The 20,849-nt window shown below is 32.7% G+C and overlaps 4 protein-coding genes across 13 annotated transcripts in view; 2 read left to right on the top strand and 2 right to left on the bottom strand.

The window, feature by feature from the left end:
• Window positions 1-3,707, top strand: part of LOC138935628 (uncharacterized) — a 61,274-nt gene extending 57,567 nt beyond the window's left edge. For all 4 annotated transcript variants that reach the window (XM_070300367.1, XM_070300348.1, XM_070300358.1 and 1 more), the window contains one exon: window positions 125-3,707. In XM_070300367.1, coding sequence (XP_070156468.1) covers window positions 125-246 — 122 coding nt within the window. In that variant the 3' untranslated portion in view covers window positions 247-3,707. The remainder of the gene's footprint in view (window positions 1-124) is intronic.
• Window positions 3,708-8,280: 4,573 nt separating this feature from the next.
• On the top strand, window positions 8,281-15,126 carry LOC138935621 (nose resistant to fluoxetine protein 6). Its single transcript, XM_070300328.1, has 13 exons — window positions 8,281-8,808; window positions 10,220-10,464; window positions 11,927-12,120; window positions 12,296-12,399; window positions 12,665-12,886; window positions 12,996-13,209; window positions 13,407-13,572; window positions 13,675-13,754; window positions 13,833-13,928; window positions 14,000-14,129; window positions 14,361-14,535; window positions 14,746-14,888; window positions 14,962-15,126. Exons 1-13 carry the CDS (start codon window positions 8,583-8,585, stop codon window positions 15,124-15,126), a joined length of 2,160 nt encoding a protein of 719 aa, XP_070156429.1. The 5' UTR covers window positions 8,281-8,582.
• Mtm (phosphatidylinositol-3-phosphate phosphatase) lies at window positions 14,043-19,354 on the bottom strand. Of its 4 annotated transcripts, none has more exons than XM_070300246.1 (10): window positions 19,005-19,354; window positions 18,352-18,581; window positions 18,149-18,256; window positions 17,419-17,871; window positions 16,817-17,264; window positions 16,571-16,746; window positions 16,372-16,479; window positions 16,067-16,251; window positions 15,803-16,007; window positions 14,043-15,702 (listed from the first exon to the last, which is right to left on the bottom strand). In XM_070300246.1, the coding sequence occupies exons 2-10, from the start codon at window positions 18,475-18,477 to the stop codon at window positions 15,550-15,552; spliced, it is 1,962 nt and encodes a 653-aa protein (XP_070156347.1). In that variant the 5' UTR covers window positions 18,478-18,581; window positions 19,005-19,354; the 3' UTR covers window positions 14,043-15,549. The 4 variants fall into 4 exon arrangements, with proteins under 4 accessions (XP_070156347.1, XP_070156355.1, XP_070156364.1 ...); XM_070300254.1 differs by having other exon boundaries at window positions 19,109-19,354; XM_070300263.1 differs by having other exon boundaries at window positions 19,122-19,354.
• A 300-nt stretch (window positions 19,355-19,654) lies between these two features.
• Window positions 19,655-20,849, bottom strand: part of Tow (target of wingless) — a 45,050-nt gene continuing 43,855 nt past the window's right edge. For 3 of the 4 annotated variants that reach the window (XM_070300297.1, XM_070300307.1, XM_070300314.1), the window contains one exon: window positions 19,826-20,042. The gene's annotated coding sequence lies outside the window, so the exon portion shown is untranslated. Of the gene's footprint in view, window positions 20,043-20,849 lie in introns of all 4 variants that reach the window. The other variant, XM_070300280.1, reaches the window with a different exon arrangement.

Raw genomic sequence — 20,849 nt, 5'->3', positions numbered from 1 at the left:
TTAATTGATAATTTATACATCACATGTGTTTCAGTAGACGATACTTTAGTTTTATGCATAGGATTCCAGAGATTTCCGAGATTATAAATGTTGTAATTAATTTAAAAAAATTTACGTATTACAGCAACTGGTCTTCAACTCTTTATCGCGAAAGACGGGACGACCGCACTTGGCAGCCACGAAGTAAAGAGTCAAATGCCTGCCGGTGTGTTCAAGCAGGTAGTAATGGAGGAGAATAACAGGTAACACGAAGCCATCACCACAAGACGGCAATATCCAAGACAGACCAGCACCACATTCTCTTTGGCCCTGGTGCCGGAGCTCGTCTACGAGGCCTACGAGCCGCGGTAGTCATAAGGAAGAGGATGACGATGTCGACGACGGACAGGAAATCGACTCGGAAGAAACAACCAAAACGTGATGATCGTATTCTCGAGATAGTGCCGGATTATTCTTTTATTAGATCATTTGAAATTATTGCAAAAGAAAAAAGAAAAAAATATACCTCGACGAATTTGTGCGAATCGAATTGATATCTGTCCCTAGCGATAGTTGTTTGATTACTTCGTATGAAATTCATTAGATGATTTCACAGGACCGAGATTAATCATCTCGTGAGTGCACGTGAATTGCGCGAAACGTGAACAATAATTGAGCAACTTACGAGATATTGTTACATGCGTACATCGTCTCAATATTCGACCGATTCAAAAATAAAAGATTTATACAAGGGTTTCGAATTTTTCAGAATCCCGTGTAATGAACGAAACCTGTATGCATAGCGCTTGCAGCGAACAATCCGTAATGTCAGCCGTGCGTGTGGAGCAGTTAAAGACGATGACAGATAATGGCTGTTTGTAATATCGAGTGAAATAGATACGCGTTTTCGAAACTAACTCAAAGACAAATACATATACATATACATATTTTCTTCCTTGTGAAACAAAGCACAATGATCCTCGTCAAGCGTGCTTTATGCTTGACGAGAGCGTTAGTCAATGAAATTTAACCGAGAGGGAGTTACAGTGTAATATAAAGGACTATAGTTACAAAAAAAAAGTAATAACAGGCTAAACACGGTCAAGGTCCGACGAAACTTTGCAATGCAAAGTAACATCTATAGACAAAACTTAAGCGCCAACTTTATTTATCTGTCTATAGCTATACGACAACGATACCTTGTCACATGTGTAACGTATGCGATGTAAAGTTAGACAGATAAGCATAAAGAAATATTAAATTGAGAGATATTATCTATATCTATATCATATGGAATTACATCATTATGTGTAAAAGTATTTTTAACAGCATTTCCAATAATATTAGCCAAGTGAAGATGGTTTGGTTAGTTTTTTTTTTTTTTTTTTTTTTTTTAGGATTAATATTTTACAATTTCTATGTATTAAAAACTTATTTTTACTTTACAATGTATAGCACATATTTTTTATCTTTTCTGATTAAATTTTTGCGCTGCGCTTTTATCATTTACAAAATTATTGCGTGTAATTAATTAATTAAAAGAGTATTCGAGTGACGAGCTGAAAGATGAAGCTAACTGAGCTGAAATAAACAAATCAGTCAGTTATATAAAGAGAATAATGTAAATTTAAAATTTTTCAGATATGCATTGTATATATATTTGTGGAATTACAAAAGTGTAAATCTACAATCTCTCTGTATGATATATTGCTTTCAAATATTTTTGTTTTGAGAAAATAAGGCACAGTATTATTCTTCCTGAGCAATTCGTGGATTTTAATAGATTTCTAAACTCTAGGCGTGATTTTTTGATGCAAATATAAACTTGGAGATATTTTTTTGTGTGATGTAAATGTTTCACGACTGAATATAATTTACGTACCATTATTTTATTATCATGCTTAACAAAGGATGTGGATCTTCGTTTCGTCGTACCTTCTCCAAACGCCCGGTGAATTTTTCGATTGGCACGTGACCGGTTCCACCCGGTAGAGTAACCTGTATATAATCGTAGAATAATTGTTATGTAGCTAAATCGCTGGTGTTGTATACATGCATTCTCTCTCGAATAATCTATAAGTGCTACTGTATATTGTGCTGATGTATCAAAAAGTATGCTAAAACACGTGTGTTGTGTGTGCGTGCGTGCGTGCGTGCGTGCGTGTTTAAATGTGTTCTTTTTTCGTATGTCTTACGAGAAAGAAAGGGTTATTATGAAAAGCGTGTGTCTGAATTGGTTTGGTAAAATAGCGAGTACTTCCAGCGCCCGCAAAATCCTTTTCGCAAATTAGTCCGAGCGTTTTGGTCCTTGCAGTTCGTCGCAGAAAGAGAGAGAGAAAGTAATGCGAGGATGAAATTGTGTGCACAAACGCTTCTTCGGAATGCTTCGAAGCCATTTGCCAATACGGTTTCTCAATACTGATCTTGAATATATTTGAACGATCGGCGAGCGACTTCCCCTCGAGAATTTCCAAAGTATCTCTCGTCGGGTTTAGCTTTCAAGATCAAGTCCGTAAATTGCACCAGTCTCGAAGAGACTGTAGAAGCAATGATATTTGTTGAATTACCCGGTGACAGATTTGTGTATCCGATCGTAAGTCACATATTTGATAAAATGAGCAGCCATTACATGCCGTAATGTTGCTGTAATGGTGTTGTTTTTATAGATAGATCGATACGTTCCTTTCCGCTGCTGCGTTTTTTTTTCTTTTTACGTGTGTACGTTTCTTCTTATAAATAATATCCGAGTGTCGTTCGATACCACTTTCAATTCTATATGATCACGACTATATCATGTTACTTGCAAATTCCATCATAAAAGTGACTTTCAAGTTTTTACTGCTATGGTGGGATCTAGTCCAATCTCATATATTTCGTAAAATAATAGAAAAATTTTTTATCTTTAAAAAATATGGGAATGAAAAAACATAATATAATTTTTCTTTATTATTAACATAGCTTAAACTTATTATATTTTAATTTAATTATTATTATCTTACATTTTTTTATTAATGAATATATTTTTATGTATTTCTTTTTCATAGAGATAATTCGCATATGATTGAAATTGTCAATTCGTTAACTTGAAGTATAGAGTCACTCTCATTATTAGATAAAGATTGATTCCACCATGTAGTAATTGCATTATTCGTATTCAATCATAGTGATTGTGAGTTAAAATCCGAATCGATTCGTAAGCTTCCTTATGGACGCGCTACTTTTTCATTCGATATATGCCGTATAGAGCCTTTTATTTATAAGATATACGCGATACTAGGGGTTTACGGTTTCTCCGTGCGCATTGCATTCGCCGATTGACGTTAATTAATTTATCGAGCAGAGTTTCTCTCACGAAGGGGCGACTTCGCGTGCAAATTTTCCTCCTGAGTGAGAGACGCTATGTTCCTCATTTTTGTACGTCATTACGTTAAGACAAGGAGCATAAATAGGGTATCTTTTTTTTGATATTGCCACTTTGGTAACGAAGATCGTCGCGACGACAATTACGCGGACGTAAATAGAATGGCGATGTGCGAAAAATTTGTATCCCGCTCTTGTGTTCGCCGTAAACTATGATTTGCAGAAATAACTGATCGGAGACCGTTTATTTCATTCGCTCGGCAGATATTAATGTTGTGATATTTTACATGATACTGTAATAATAGATACCGTTATTATCTGTATTATTATCGATATATATTGTATTATAACAAAAATAATTTACTTTGATTTTACTTTTGATTTTAGAGACGGCCGCATCATACACACAACACACACACACACACACAAATCAGCGGTTGTGCTTCCGCGGATCGCGTGCGAGGCCGTCTTCCCTGATTTACAATTGTTAATATTTCATCTAATCTTTACTTTATGAGATGAATACGAAACTTCCATGTGCTGATAATAACATTCTGAAAACCATACTTGTCTCAGTTATTGAAGAACCTTCTTCTCTTTCACACTTGAGGATATACACACACACACGCACACATACACACATATTGTATATGTAAAATTTACATTAAACATTTTTTATTTTATTTTTTACATGAAAAAAGCAGATATTGATGTTTATCGTTATTCAATCGAATCTTTTTATTTTTAATTCTTTGTTGGCACGTGTCTCCCTCTCTCTCGATAAAGTTCAAAGATAAATTTTACAATTAATAAGCAATTTTATGTGTATTTCACTTTTATTAAATTAATGTTTATATATGTATAATGCAAATTGCACAAGTAATAAAGTTGCTAATTACAAGAGGATGTCTCTCTAACATAAAACGATTGACCGCGATCTTTTTATGTGATTCTTATTCTTATGAATGAGGAGCATGTATGTAAATGTGCGAATAAAAAAATAATATTCGAAATTGCATTAATATTTCGCATCGCAAACGATTCGACGGTTCGCACGCAATACGATTTTTAATCAAACGCTCGTAATTTGCTCGTAACACTGTCGATTGTATGCAAATAATCCGCGGCGTCAGGTGGTCACTCCCCGAGAAATCAAATTTGCAATTTACAATTAAATTATCGCAAGAAGATGACAAGAAAGGAAACAACTATATAATGTGCGTTGCCGGGATCCGGGACACGTCTATCTCTGTTCACTCGTATAAAAATGATAATTTGGTGCTTATATTCGCGTGCGCTTCATTTTCTAAACGGAATAAATCCTTCGCGTTTGTAATAAATTTTATTTAATTTTCTCGAAATATAGCGCATTTAACGCGAAATAAAGATTATATTTAAACAAATTACAAATGTTTCAAATTACTGTTCTCTCTTTTTTTATGTATATAACGTGCCCCGCGCTCTTCGCTTTTCTAACGCGCTTATGAACAATTGATGATTAATAAATATCCTGATAACTATACAATACCGATAATTTTACATTATATATATATAATTTTAAAAATTGATCGAGGAGAGAGAAGTTTTTTTTATTATTGCATGATTTTATAATCAAGATCGAACAACTTGTATTTAAAACATTTCTCGATGTAAAAATCAGGTCTGGTCGAAAGAAAAATTCTGGCCATTAAGTTTACTATATATGGGCTAAAATTAAAGAAAAAAACTTTTTTTTTTTCCAGAACTGTAAATTGATGTCGGTTGGGGAAAAATTTTTCTTGTTGAACGAGCTTATACATTATTTTTACGCGAATACGCGATCAAACGGAAGAATGATGGCATACAACTAAAAAAGAGTCATTACACTTTCTCTGTTGTATAGACACAGATCTATATACATTGACGTAATACATCCTTTAAAGACACCACTGTACGCGCGTTACATCATGCGCCATGTTATGCGAGCGCGCTTTCACAATGTAATTTTTCGCGGTTGCATTTATACCCGTACGAAAACAGATTTAATTATCTTGAAGGAACGCGAGCTTGCTTAAGATTTTCGATGAAAGTCACTTATTACAGACGCAGAAACATCTCTCAAAAATTCTCACGCGGTGTATAATGTCCATTATTATTATTGTGTCCTTATTAATTTGACATTGCACATATATATTTTGTAAATTATGGTCGTACATTTAAAGACTCATATTTACGCGAGTCTTTACGTAATAATGAATGTTACATCTATTTTTTTACATAATTCGTCATTACAATCGCATCAATATTAATGGCTTATCACATTAATGATACGCAATACAGGGTGGCCCATTTTAAAAGTTATGAGAAAACGACTCGGATAAAAGTTGTAGGGAACAGAGGGGGCTATCTAATAGTGACCTTGGATTTGACATAAAAGGTCATTTTCAAGGTCATTTGAAGGTCAACTTCATATTCTTACAGCTTACCTCGAGAGCTTTCCAAAACATTATAATAAAGTTTTTTTTTTCATTAAGTAGTTTTTGAGTTATTTTATATTTTTATCTGATATATTTTGATATAAAAAATTAAATATCCTGTAAAATATTTAGTTTTCGATAATCTTTCCGTAATACTTTTATGTACAGAATAATGAGACAAATCAATTAGAGCAAAAAAAAAAAATAATAATAATTGTTTAAAAAAATACATTGTAAATAATTTTCTTCAAATCCAAGGTCACTATTAGATAGCTCCCTTTGTTCCATACAACTTTTATCCGACTCGTTTTCCTTCAAACGTTGATCCTGAAAAGTTATAAGGGTGGAATTTTTAAAATGGGACACCCTGTATATCGTATTGACAAGTAATTTCCAAAAAAAAAAAAAAAAAAAAAAGATCAAAGTTCATTGCAATTTATTCTATCGTTGATATTAAACGCAGTTCATGGATGTAATTCCAAGGATATTTTCTGAAATAAATGCATAAAACATAAGTGACGAAGACGTTCACGTCAGACTTTATCAATGTCGTTTCTAAACTTCGCCTCCGGGCTTACAATATTGCCTATCATCTTGTCGAACAAATATTTTATGTATGTGATACTATAACAAAAAAATTATGCAGGAATTATATTCAGAGTTTAATATATATTTTTATGAGGCTAATTGTAAGTGGAGAAGATGGCGGGAAAGAAATATTTATTATTATCAATTATAAATAGAATGTAGAAGTTCTTAAAGTTTCTGTGATTTGTGTATGCTCGAAATACGTGTATGCGAAACTATTTTCCTGACGACGTAATAAAGAGCGGACGGAAGGTTTTGTTTAAATGGAACGAAACGATGCACGCGGAAACAATTGCACGTGGATCGCATCAACGCGCATTCTCAGCATCGTCCGACTAGGAAAGCGTACCGTGAAATCTCAGGAATTTCCGGACCCTAATTACAAATAAGTATCGAGGAAATTAGAAATAATTCGTACAACTATCTAACGGGTGTTATATTACAAAAACAGTAAGATATTATAAATAAATTCTATAATATTCGAACCACGTTTCGTCTAGAGGTGAAAATTCAAATATATATCTAAATAATAAATAAAAGATATAAATATATAATACATATAGTATATTCCCTCTCTCGTTATATGTATACGATGTGGGCGATATCGTCTTTCTTAAATAGAGTTTAGCTTCGATATTGTATTTGTAAGTATTTACGACAATTCTTCGTGCGTAAAACAATTTCCGTGCGATAACGAATGTATTGTATTTATTCAACCCTTCCTGTTAATTCTGATTATATTAGACTGCAAGTCACTTACTCTTCAAAGGATACATCGCGGCTCTAAAATCCATCATGCGGACAGTTTACATGCGAACGTAAGTAAATTTAATGTTCCTTTTTTTTTTTTTTTTTTAAAGAACTGAAATAAAATCTATCTTTACTTCTTAACATATTGCGCAATAACATTATTCATTTCTAATCAACATATATTTATTTTTTAGTAATAAATATCGAATCTTTTTATATATAAATATGATATATTAGGCACTTAGAAAAAAATATTTTAATATTAATCTCATTTCGCGAGTCAGTTTATTATCTCTCACAGCAATAAAAAAAGTGATGTTTTATAATACTTCTTCTTAAATTTATTAATCACTTTTTTTCTTAAATCACAAATTTTTTTGTTCTCGACATATTCGTGACATAAACGTGACGTAACTACATTTCAAATCAAAGAAATTCAATTTGATATATTATTATTGTTATTGTCAAGTTATATCGTCAGTCTGTGAATACGATATTTATCTTCTTTTATATTAAATTTGTTACTCGTGAATGATAAATAAAACAAGAAGAAATTATTTTAAAGCCAATTATTAATTTCAAAAGTTATATAACAATTTATAAATTTAAATTTCTTTTAATTCTAATTTTTTTTTGTAATATAATTTCTATTATAAGATAGAAAACAAAGATTTATTTTAATGTCTTATCATTCCGTAAATATCGCATTAATTTTTTTTTTCAAATTTAGCTTAGCACTTATTGATTATTGTGGATTGACATTATAGATGTAGAAATAAATGAATAAAACTAGAAGAAATGTTTGAAAACTTTTAATATTAAAAAATACGTAAAAATTTATAAACTGTTGCCCTTTTAACGCGACTTTTTTGCAATATATTTTGTAAGATTGTTACAGCCACTAAGGATTAGCATACACATAAATAATATAAATGACGTGTAGTGGGGTCTCGTCGCGAAAAGATTGACGACAGGAACGTCTCGCTTTCTATATTACAAATTTACATTTACTTCTCTCTATATAGACCAGTTCTCTCTTGGTCGGCGAATCTCGCTGATCGTTACGCGCGCTATCATTGTGCAAGCTAAGGGGGAGAGTTCGCAAATGAAACTCCGAATGTAACGCAAACATCTCGAACAAACGGCATTCATCGGCTAAGGGATAACGATTCGGAGAAGTGTCTCCGCTTTATCCCACTTTTTCATTATTTCATTGATGGAACGCTTCTCTCATTCGATTAATCGGGAAAAGCTTATCTCGCGAAAAGAGTTACTCTCTTAGCAAAATCCTAAAGTCGCGTAATAACTAAATTTGCTACGCGAATAAAACAACTCTACTCCTTCGCGCCTCGAGATTGATTTCATGACTGGTATCGGTGTTTGACAGTTTGCAGTGTGATCGAAGATATAAAAGTGACTTGGTAAAACTTCATATGCTAAAGCCACATCATGTCGTATCGGTTATTTTTATCGTGTATTCTCTGTGCAAATTTTGCTACGTTATATCGTGTCTCCGCACAAATTGATGTATCAAAGGACAATGATATTAATAGCCGTACGATACCCGCTTATGCCGTCGCTTTAAGAGCCGATCTTCTCAATTCGACGAGTTGCGAGAAGGAATTGCAAGACTTCCGACATGCCGTCGAGCAACGGATACTGTGGAGTTTGAAGAGTTAGTAAAATATTTTATGGTAATCGTTATCGATCAGGATACTAGAATACAAAGTCGGAAAAACAATTACTCGTATATTATAAATCGTTGAATCGTTCAACTGAAATAGTTAAAGTTAATTAAAATTGGATTTATCTTGTGCCCTTTTTTACTTTTAATTCTTTAAAGAAAAACGGAGAATCAAATCACAGTTATAATTTCAACTAATTTCTATTTTTTTTTATATAATTATCGATAAATTATATATACAATATAATATCTGTCATGAAAAAAAAAAAAAAAAATATTATTTCAGCATTTCGGATATCTCTCATATCTGTAGAGAACTAGTGATTTAAAAACCCTTGGAGAAAAAAAGTTAATATATAATAAATATAAATGACATACTCTCCCTCTCTCTATAACTAGGATATAAATTGACCTATAAATAAAGTAATATCTATATTAGATTTAAAAGAGCAAATTATATAAAATCATCTATTATTAAAGAATGTTCCGTTTATTTGAAGTGTACCCGAGCTGCATTACGATCAGATAATTAGTTCAATCCTTATGCAGCTGCATTTCAATAAGATAAATAGTTCAATTATTATGCAACGCGTTCTATAATACATAAAGACATTATTACCGCGATTATGTCAGGGCGCGTGATTTTTCATAAGAGCAACTAGCCGAATCAACTTTCTTCGTGTGTTACACAAGGAACATGTTTCTTAGTCACCTGCCAGGGAAAACTGTTCGTTACGCATGCATACCGTATGATTTTCTCTCATTTCATTTCGAAGATCAAATATCTCCAGCCAGTTGAAACACATGCGCCTATTAATGTTCAGACATCGAGTACATTAGTCGAGAGAGCTACACATGCTCTTTTCTAAGTACACAAAGTTATATATCCGATAAATGTACTCCCGCGTGTGTGTGTCCCGAGAGCCTGTGTCTATAATATCTTTTAACACTGTCGTTGTTTGCTCATGTGAAAAATATTCTAAGCGAAAGTACAATATAAATAAATCATCGCTAAATACATAGTTTTTCGTCGTCAGTATTACTTTAGTTAATGATATTATTTCGTAATAAATAAAGAGAGTTATCACTATGATTTCTTATTAGTATTATTAGTATCATCTTGACTTTTTAAGATGCAGGGATTTCTCCCTGCGGTGTAGAATAATGCTATCTTTTCGTAATGATTATTCATAATCATTATCTTATATGAAATACAATTCTATAATACAGCAACAAATAACGACAATATTAACGAGTATCTAAAAATTTTGAATAATGTGAAATACTTAAATTGAATATTTTTCACAATGAAAATATTTGATTAATTAACTAAATAAATAATAGTATTCGATATATGTTTCCGTAAATATAACGATTATTTATTAATTTTTTTATTTTCAAGTGTTGGACTCTAGTGGCGGAATTAAATCAGGATTCCTTTACGGAAATAATTATTGGTTGGGCACCAGTACCCAATGCTTCGATACAATGAACACGGATCGTCTAGATCTTTTAGACAAGGATTTATTGAATAATACGCTATACCGTGATCCGCATAAGGAATTTCCGCCTTTCGAAGTGACTTACTTCGTTGCTTATTTTAGACACAACAGTACTCTTCAGTACCATGTGAATTTACCCAATGAAGTAAGTTTACAAATCTTCATAATCTCATAGACGAATCTCATAGAGACGAGAGAAAAAGAAACTAGCTAAAAAATATATTATTATAGATTAATTTATTGAAACCAGAGTGAAAGAGAATTTATACAGATTTTTAAATTTTTATTTTATCGTCGAGTTGCAATAACGCATTCTGTGGTTAGCCAATCCTAAATTTCTCGTTTCTTTGCGCCTTTCTGGATTACAGGCATAGGCTTAAATCAACGCGAGAGAATTAAAGAAATTTAAGTTGTCATTAACCAATGTTGCTGCAAACGGCAACATTTGAATAGGCTGAATGCAACTTTAAAATAGTTGTTTGATGCAATACCACAAATCTTAAAAAGAGAAAGTTAGAAATAGTGCACTATAATATTATTCATAAACACATTTGTTATCTTTCAAAGGATTAAACAAATCTTTCTGTTGAACAAATAATGCATCATACATAAGTCTATGTCTTTCCCAGAAGAGGTTTAATTCTTAAAAATCAAACGGGAATTATGTGTCATATTTGCTTAACATTAATACATTCAATATTTGACGTATTTAACTTTACACAAATAATATTACGTTACTTTACGTAACATTGTATAAATATAACGTAATAATAAAATAAACACGAATTAAACTTAGTGACTAATTATATGACAAACGTATATTTACGAAAATTAATAATATAGAAGTTTGAATAAATTCTTTCAAAAAGAAAAAATTTTTATAAAATAAATTAATAAATTTACTCACATTTTTCTCTCTCTTGTTCATATACTAATGAAAGAAATATATATATATATATATATATATACATAAATTTTTTTGAAAATTTTGCGTATATATAGGATGTCCCAGAATTACACTCGCTAATGATAGATTCTTGAGATCATTTAGAGACGATTTTTCCTCAATAAAAATATCGAGGCATCAATAATTTCCGTGTTATAAGCGATTCAAAAAGAAGGGCTTTCTGCAAACTAAACTTTATAGAGAGTTAGAACTATATTCTTTAGTTAATTTCAGATAGAATTTACTTTAATAGAGAGAGAGAATTTTAATTTAATTTACAATTGGTTACGAAGATGTATGATGGAAAAAATTGGAAACTCCCGAAAGTACCTCTCTCGACATTTTCGCTGAGGAAAAATCGTCTCCAAATAATCTCAAGAATCTATCATTAGCAGATGGTGCAGTAATTCTGGAACACCCTGTATATAAATGTTTAATAAAATAATTGAAAACAAAAGACGAATTAACAATGGATTTATAGCAAGTATTCTTCGGTGTTTAATATACATATATCGCTCAAAATTCAATTTTTTAAATATAAAATCCAGATACTAATACAACATATACGCGTACAAAGTAGATAGGCCATGTAAGAATGCATACATTCTGTGTATATATTTGATATTAAAATATATTATATAAAAGAAATTTTCCTTTATAGGATTTGATTACGCTCGGTCTCTGTTTACCAGCATCGTGCTCTATAAGCGAGTTAAGCTTCATTTTGGAAAAGATATTTCGCGACAGAACTTTCTTAATCAATGATCTCTATTCCATGGACTTCAAGCTGATCGGAGTTAAAGATGTAAGGGACGATCATCAATGGTTATTTAGTGGCGCGATGCTTCTCATCTGGTACGTTAAAAAAAAAATTTAAAGCTAATAATTACGAGTACATAACAACAAGATAAATTTTCACTTAATTTTGAAAAAAAAAAACCTAAAAAAATAAGGAGAAAGAAAAAGAGACAAGCGAGAGCAGCTTATTTCAATATACTAATTTTAGCATATACTAATTTTATGATTGCAGTATTGTTTTAGCAGTTAATATTTCCATGCTGATAATCGGAACGGCATACGATATATTCGTGTATCAAAAATATTTAAATACAAAGAATAAAACTACTGAAGCTAGTGAGTATCACACATCGAAAAATTTTTTATCTTTTTCAAAGGTCTATTTTGTTTTTATATTATTTTAATAAAAATCAGCAAAATAATGTTTGGGTGTATAAATATAATGTAAATATGAGAATATACTAATATATATGTATAATATATAAATGTAAATGAATAACAATAATGGAAAATAGATATTAATTTTCTGACATTTCATCATTTAATTAAATCGTGATTTTTATATTAATGTATATTAAACATATTCCGAATTATAATTCAGTTGGCGAAAACACACTCGAGGAGATGGAAATGGCAGTGTCTTCACATAGAAGAAATAGAATCGGAGAAGTGCTAATATGTTTCTCCGTTTACACAAATTCGAGAGCAATATTTAACACGAAGATAGACAGTGAAACAATGCCTCTCATTCATGGCTTAAAATTTTTAAGTATGGTTTGGATAATCATGGCCCACACCTCATTATACTCGATGGATTATCTGGGCAAGTAATTTGGAAAAAGAATCGATATGTTATCGTTTCTTCCGTGACTCTTATTATTTCTTTATAACGTATATAACAAAAATAACGAGGGTATCCCATTATTACGTAGATAATAAAGTATGGGGTTTGAGAATTAGCAAAGGCTTGCCCGTTCAGATATTGAACAATGCACATATATCGGTTGATACCTTTTTTTTTATAAGCGGCTTCTTGGTGGCCTATTTATATCTAAAGAACATAATGGGCAAAGAACGAATTGAACCGATTAATTATAGAACGAAGCTAAATGGGTTCTTTATCTCCATAATAAGAAGATATATGCGGTATGTTCTCTTTTCGTTATCTTATGAATTGCACAATAAACAAAGACAATAAATGTGATAAAATAATAATAAGTGACACTGTAATGAGGAAAATAAGAGAACGCAACAAGAAAACAATTTAAAAATCATATCGCTACATATGGATTAGATAATGTAAAATTCCTTACGGATTCATATGTGGAAATTCTCATTTTAAGGTTGACACCGGCTTTCATGATAACGGTGGGAATACTACAATTAAACTCGGGTTGGTACAGTGAAACTTCACAATTTTACATGGACGAGAGACCGCATGAAACTTGCGTAAAATACTGGTGGAGGAATCTTTTGTACATAAATAATCTGTTCAGTCGCAGAGAATTGGTACGCAAACGCGTTTAATTAAGATCAATCTAATATTATTCTCGGAAGGGTCATAAAAAATCTTATCCAAGCATAAATTCTCTTATATCTCTTTTCTTGCAGTGTATGAGTTGGAGTTGGTATCTAGCTAATGATATGCAATTCTTTATAATTGCTATGGCGCTACTGATTTTATCTACCACGTAAGTTAATTGACCGCTTCGACCGTATATTATACGATTACGAGATATATTTGAATAAATATGATTTACGAATTTCAGATACTTTTACACAGCTGCTCTTATATTGGTCGGACTTTTAATAGGCTCGATTGTACTTAGCAGTTACATTTCATACATCTACGAATACGTTCCGATGTGAGTTAGAAAAATTCTGTTAATCATTTTTACGAGAGTAATTAATTAAATAAATGCTCTTTTTATTATAGATTAAGCGAACTATACAGACTTATAGATGTCTTATACTATCCGCCGTGGGTAAGAATAGGTCCATATATTATTGGAATAATCGCAGCTTACATTTTAATAAGATTAAACAAAAGGAAGACCTTAAAAAGGGTAAAGTATGATTTATACTAGTTGTACAAATTTTTGTATTAATGTAAGCTTTTGACATTTAAAAAAAAAAGTAATTGAAATAGAGTTAAATACATACTCAATGAGAACTTATTAATCAATTATTTATAAACTGATTATTATAAAAAATATGTAAAAAAAAAACTGTGTTATTTAGCTTAGCTTTCAGATATTACTATCATTATGCAATAATATTTTAAACGTAAATTTCAGACAACCTTAATTTTATGTTGGTGCATAGGCAGCGCTTGCAACATTTTCGTATTATTCGGTCTTTACAATCGACGCATATCTATTTTGTCAAGTGCTATCTATGTCGGGTTAAGCAGAACAGTTTGGGCCGTAGGTATAGCGTGGATTGTCATAGTATGCTCCACTAAGCATGGAGGTTGGTTCATTTAATAATAATTAAATTTTGTCGAATCCACATGAACAAATTTATCATAATATATATTATTTATGTGTAACTTGCAATTCCCATTTAATTTCAGTTTTAATTCACGCTTCAATGAGCATTGTTATAATGATACATAATTCAATAATTGAGAAAAATGTTATTCTTCGATTATCTCAAATAATCTTACAACTTTATTTGCAGGTATCATCGGGCAAGTGCTATCGTTCAAAGTCTGGATACCTCTTAGCAGACTGACATATTGCGCTTACCTTTTGAATCCTTTCATAATACATTCGATTCGTTTGCACGAAGAATCATCCATTCACTTGGAGTTTCTATCCATGGTAAAAAAAAAAAAAAAAAAAAAAAAAAGGAACGTTCGACATCAACGGAGTTTATCGCAGTTTTTGTTTTCAGGGAACCATGTTTATGGGACAAGTTGTAATTACTTACTTCTGCGCTTATGCATTATCCTTAATGGCAGAAGCGCCATTCATCATGCTAATGCGAATGCTAGTCCAATCTCGTAGTAAAAGAAAATGTAGGAAGAATGAGATTATAATTTCGCATACGAAATTGTGAGAAATACTGTAATATCATTAATACATAATTAGCGTAAGTAGTTCAATTAATGTCGCACATCTCTGAAAATTATATCCCGGATAAAAAAATCAATTCGTCTTTTAGACGACATGCAGTAGTATTCTGCTATGGGAAATTTCGATATCGATGAAGCTGGGTATATAATTTACATTGGTGTTCAAATTAGAAGGAGCGTTGCACTTTATACGGTTGCGATGAATTCATTGAACTGTAGGCAAATACGCATACGAGTCTAGATTTATCTTTATGGAGTGTGGGCATATTGTACATAGCATCCACAAACGGAATCAGTCAAAATATCTTATACTGGCTCAAGTATAAGTAGAATCAAAGTAAATCAAGAGTTTACAGCTCATTTACAAAACTACAAATATTATCAGACGATCCAAGTTCTCATCGGCGCTATGTGTGAACCGGGGAATGTATCCTGGGTGGCGCCGGCGAAGTCACAGACCGATTCGCTCGAGAAGCTTGTTCGCGCCTGCCTTCTTCCAACTGTTTTTCGAGTTGCTCTTTTAAGACTAGAAGTTCTCTTGTTCTTTGATAGACCGGATCCTTGAAACGGAGACAGGTGTACAGGTGTTTTGACAAAAATATTTGTCTAATTCATAAACTATTTATCAAAATAATCTTAGACAGATAGAATTTAACGTACTTGCTGCCGCATGCTGGGGTTCCATCTGCAGTATAAACTCTTCCACGGTTTGATGTACCGCATACTGGCGACTGGCATTAGGACAAGCTGATAATTCGTGCCAGACCGATAAAGAGGATTCAGATAGAGAGGTAATTGACTGTTGGTATACGACCAAAGAGAAACTGTTCTTTGCTTTACTTGCTCTTGTACTCTTTCGCGTTCACTGTAAATTGTTAATGATGTGACTCCCGAAAAAATGTGAGACAAATCTATATAGTATACCTGCTGAATAAGAACGTGCCGAATCTGCAAGAATAGAGGTGATCGATAATGGTAATTAGGAAATGTTCGTTGAATTCGAAAGCGTTGGGAAATCGCCGCGTTATTTGCCAGACACAATCAATAAATTGTAGAAATACTGGTGATCTATCTGCATCGCTGTGATGTTCATCTCCATGGCCTATCCTCTAAAAAGATTTTAATCATTATTAATTATGAACATAACAGTAACATAAGATGTCGTAGAAATGTTTATAGATCGTTGCAACTTCTACAGAAAACTTTAAAAAAGTTTGATATCATGGTACCTGTTGAAATTTGTGCCCGAAACTAAGCCACTCCTTTTCTATTAGAACCTCGAATCCCTTGACTGTTCTATAATATGGATCTAACATTAGCATTGCGAGAGCTGTAAGCTAAAAAAAAACAAAAAAACAGATAATTACAATATTATGTAATAAATACAAATTTAGAAAATAACATTGCTTTGAATTAAAGAAAATTTACCTGTGCTGTTCGATCCCAACCGTCGGAACAGTGAACCAAAACAGAAGTCTTATGATTCTCAACTTTATCCACAATTCTTACAGCTCCAGCAAGAACACATTTGATATGTTTGAGCCACATTGTTGATTCTATGCCCCATAACCATCGAGCTTCATCAATTGTGGGGAAACATAATTCTGAAACAGAGTATATATATGTACAAAAATAAAGACAATGTTACATTATTAGCTAAGTCTTGATGGATACCTTTTAATTTTCTGAGACTTTCTCTCATGACATGTATATTATGAATATCAAGAAAGACCAATTCCGCGTTCTGATAAGCGTCTTCGTTTTCGTATCCGCCGCCTTTCGCCTTGTTCGCTATCGCGTTCGGCATCGGCCGCGCGTCCATAATGAAGAGTTTGTGACTTTGTGCGTTAGCGTCCATTATCAGCTGGACGTACCTCTCGTCTTCGCGACTCCGTTTGGCACCGACGCCTACCAGTGGCTGCGCGCAACGAGTTATCGTCGCTTGGCTTTCCGGATGGATCCACGAGAGGACCGGCAATCTTCCTCTACTTCTAAAAGATGTGGATGCTTGAAGATCCTCATCAGTTGCTGCGGCAGGCACTGCCCAAACAGCTGGATAACTATCGCACAGCGAATATGTGTCGTTAATTTTGGATATTTTCCACATATCATTATTTACACCCTGAAATTCGACGAGAACAAATGTTAAATACATTGTTTATTAATAATGTCGGATTAAATTAATATTTTGTATTTACAAAACTTATGTACTTTTGAGGTAGCTTCGAATTTTAGATTGAGCGTCGATACATTTCTCGATATGTAATATTACATACCATTCTCTTCAGCTCTGCAATAGGCTCGTAAACATTCCAACCATTTTCAGAGAACGTCTCAGAGTATTCAAAGGCGAACAAAGGTAGCTTGTGAGATAAAGGAAAAGAATACTGTTGTAGCTTTTCAAACACATCTCGTCTAGAATGATTCTCCTGCTTATGTGCAAATCTGAGATTCCTCATGTCTTTGCAAAATACTTCGATTCCGTAAGAATTCTCTCCTCTACTCGACGCACCGCCAACTTTTTCAATTCGACTAATGACGCCCAACGGCACTTCAACAATGTAAGGCGTTTCTCGATCTATACTACGAAAATGGAGCTTGTAGTTTGTAACACTAAGAATCCCCCTGGCAGGTCCCGAGTAAGGACACAAATATGTGACTTCGTGCGGAATGCCTTGCATCCGCTCTCCATTCAGGAGTGGTGGTCCCGTGTCCCCTCCAGACAAATTCTAATAGAATAACGAAGTAATTAACCAATCACAAAGACATCATGCAATGAGAGTAAAATAGATTTTCTAGCATAACTTCAACAGAATCAATAATACAAATAAATATATCGCAAAGTAAAAGTGAAATGATAGGAAAATATTTTTTACACGACAGAACATATCGCATCCTAACACAAATAATCTTTATCAAAATAAGTACCACATACAAATTAAAAACGCCATAATTGAGCAAAGAAAAACGAAAACTGTGCTTGAAAATTCGCTACGCAAAACTCACTTTTACTAGATTATCTTTTTTAGCCTCCAGAGCAGAGACTATATTATTATCTGTTGAAGTAGAGCTTGAGGAAAAACTTTTTGAATGCGATGCTTTTTCCCAACTCTCCTAAAGAAATTGTGAATCCATTTCAGAATTCAATAAATAGAATGATGTATCTATATAAAATTGGCCTTAATTTTAATCACAATTAACACTCATACCGATTCTTGGCCCATTTTCGAATTAAGCGAGCTGCTCTTGCTGTCTGAGTTGAGGGAATCTGAACTGGCATTCTTTGAGTTACTTTGTTCCGCACTGAGAAGTTCTGCGCTGCCTCTCTTTTCCATACTTGCATCAAAGATAGCTCCAGAGTTTTCTACTTTCGTTGCAACATTCTTATATTTATAGTTTCATTTACAACTATCCGTAGGATTGTACAATCTATTTTCACCTGTACATAATAAATTATATTTTAGAATATAATAAAAATAAACCATTAATAGTTAACGATGCTAATTTCTTATAAACTGAGCAATTTCATGAATATTAAATTAATCAAAATAACAAAAAAAAAGATGTACTATCTGAATATTAAATCAGACAGAGAATTTATTTATTAAATTCAAGCACAAATGAATAAAAATATAAGCAATGAAATTTATGCGTTTTCCTACGTTCCGAGACTTGAAAATCTCCGCGAGACATAACCTCACAAAATTCGCAATGCGCGAGATAATACAACGACGAAACAATGTCAACCAACGAGCAACGAGATTATATTAAAACAAGCGACGCGTACTCTCGCACAAAATTTACGACAAAGGGAGAATTTGAGAGAACGATACGAAAAACCGAAATTCGAAGCGAATCATACCGTGCCACGCCCGGAACGAGAGCCGCTTTTATATTATTCCTCGAGACACGCCAGAATCTCAGTTATGTCGATCACCGGACAAACGACGCGTATGCGGAACTTGCCTCTGACACGTACTTTACGCGATACACATAGCCCGCGACTGTTCACTCCTGTCAGCTGTCAGTGCAACAGTGTACTTTTGACAGACGCTGCCGTCTTGCAAATAATCGCCGACAGATGATGCTGCTGCTCTCTATCTCTCTTGCCTCGACTCCACGTGCATCGCGCACCTGTTCGAAAGGTCGAGAGAACCTTATCTTGTCTAATCGTAATATTCGACATAAACATTAGCGATTTGGTTCGAAAATATAAACAAATGTTCCGTCACTGAAATCAGAAAGTCATGCATTTGATTCATGAGCAATATCGCTTTGATTTCAAATGGCAGTTTAAAAAATCGATAAGTATCTCGAGTCGATAAAATTTCAGAAATTAGCATATGTAATATGCGATGTAACAAAATATATAATTCCAGTAAATTTTGCAATCATATCAATGCATTAAAAGTTGTCATTAAGCTCTTTTTCGCTACTAAATTGCAACGTTTTCACTTTAGGAAAAAGTTGATTTATAAAGTAACGAGAAAAACATATATGTTCATGGATAAATAATTCTTCGCGTCGTTAGGAAATCTCTCAAAAAGCGGCTTTGATAAATGCATTTCTTGACAAATTACGATAATAAACTTATTTCGTTCAATGCGACGTCGTACACGTGTTTTGAGAAAACGCTGATTCGCTTTGATTTGAAAGAAGTTTCCCACTAGCAGGAGAGTGCGCCTTCTTCTTTGGAAACTAAATGCGATTACATCTATATCGTACGGGTTCCGGGATGCCTAAATCTTATTAAGTGTCAAATCGGATTACATGCGAACTCTGTTCGGTGCTTGTTATTCGTACTGATGGACGATCACAACACAACTCCGTAAGTACCAAATGATTTGTAAACCGATCGGTAATATTAAATTTTGCCGTCAATGTGGAATCTTCAAAAGTGCTGTAAAAAATAATATTTTAATAAGCTAGTTATTGTCTTTTCTATATGACGAAAGGAAAAATGCAATTAATTCATTAGTATACGTTGCATTTGAAACATAATCAGTCATGTATTGTATCAGATTATATTCATAAGCAAGTTTGATTAAAATTTATACTTTTTTGACTATTAAAATATATTTGAAATGTTTTATACTTCTTATAAAAAAAAAATGATAAAAGAAAAATTTTGAGATGATGAAAGATCACTAGTTATACAATTAAGATTGAATTCTTACAATGTAGATAGGTAATCGAACTTTATGCTTAATTTGAACTGGACTTTGAAAGAAATCTAGTCTGAAACTTATCGTCAAACTCTTAAAGAATTCGAGCGAGTTTCTATATACGAAATTATATAATATTATTCTATATTAGTGTGTATTTTATATATACAAGTTGGGGCATTTATATTGAGACACCTAAATATCTAAAAAATAAAGCAAGATAGAAAGAAATGTTTCAGACAAAAGTTGTTCGGTTCTAAGGGGGTCATAAGATGGTGCCATTAGTTTGACCTTGGTTGGAAGCGCTTCGGAGGTTTTAATGTCAATCTTGTTTTATTTTCTTTACACCAATTGATGTCTCTCATTTTTTGAGCTTAAAATATTAAGGTAACATTATTGCAAAATAAATAATTTTATAAAATATTTCATAGTTTATGTACAATTATGTCAAAGTAAAATAATAAAATAAAGTATAAAATATCTCGTAAACTATTAATCTTTTGGCCATCATACCTCTACAACTTTTTATACAGAATTATGGA

The sequence above is a fragment of the Polyergus mexicanus genome, unplaced genomic scaffold (genome assembly GCF_030449975.1).
Source record: "Polyergus mexicanus isolate NDT 795.1 unplaced genomic scaffold, iyPolMexi1.0 SCAF_1, whole genome shotgun sequence".
NCBI classification, from domain to species: Eukaryota; Metazoa; Arthropoda; class Insecta; order Hymenoptera; family Formicidae; genus Polyergus; species Polyergus mexicanus.
This window is presented reverse-complemented; position numbering and strand designations above follow the sequence as displayed.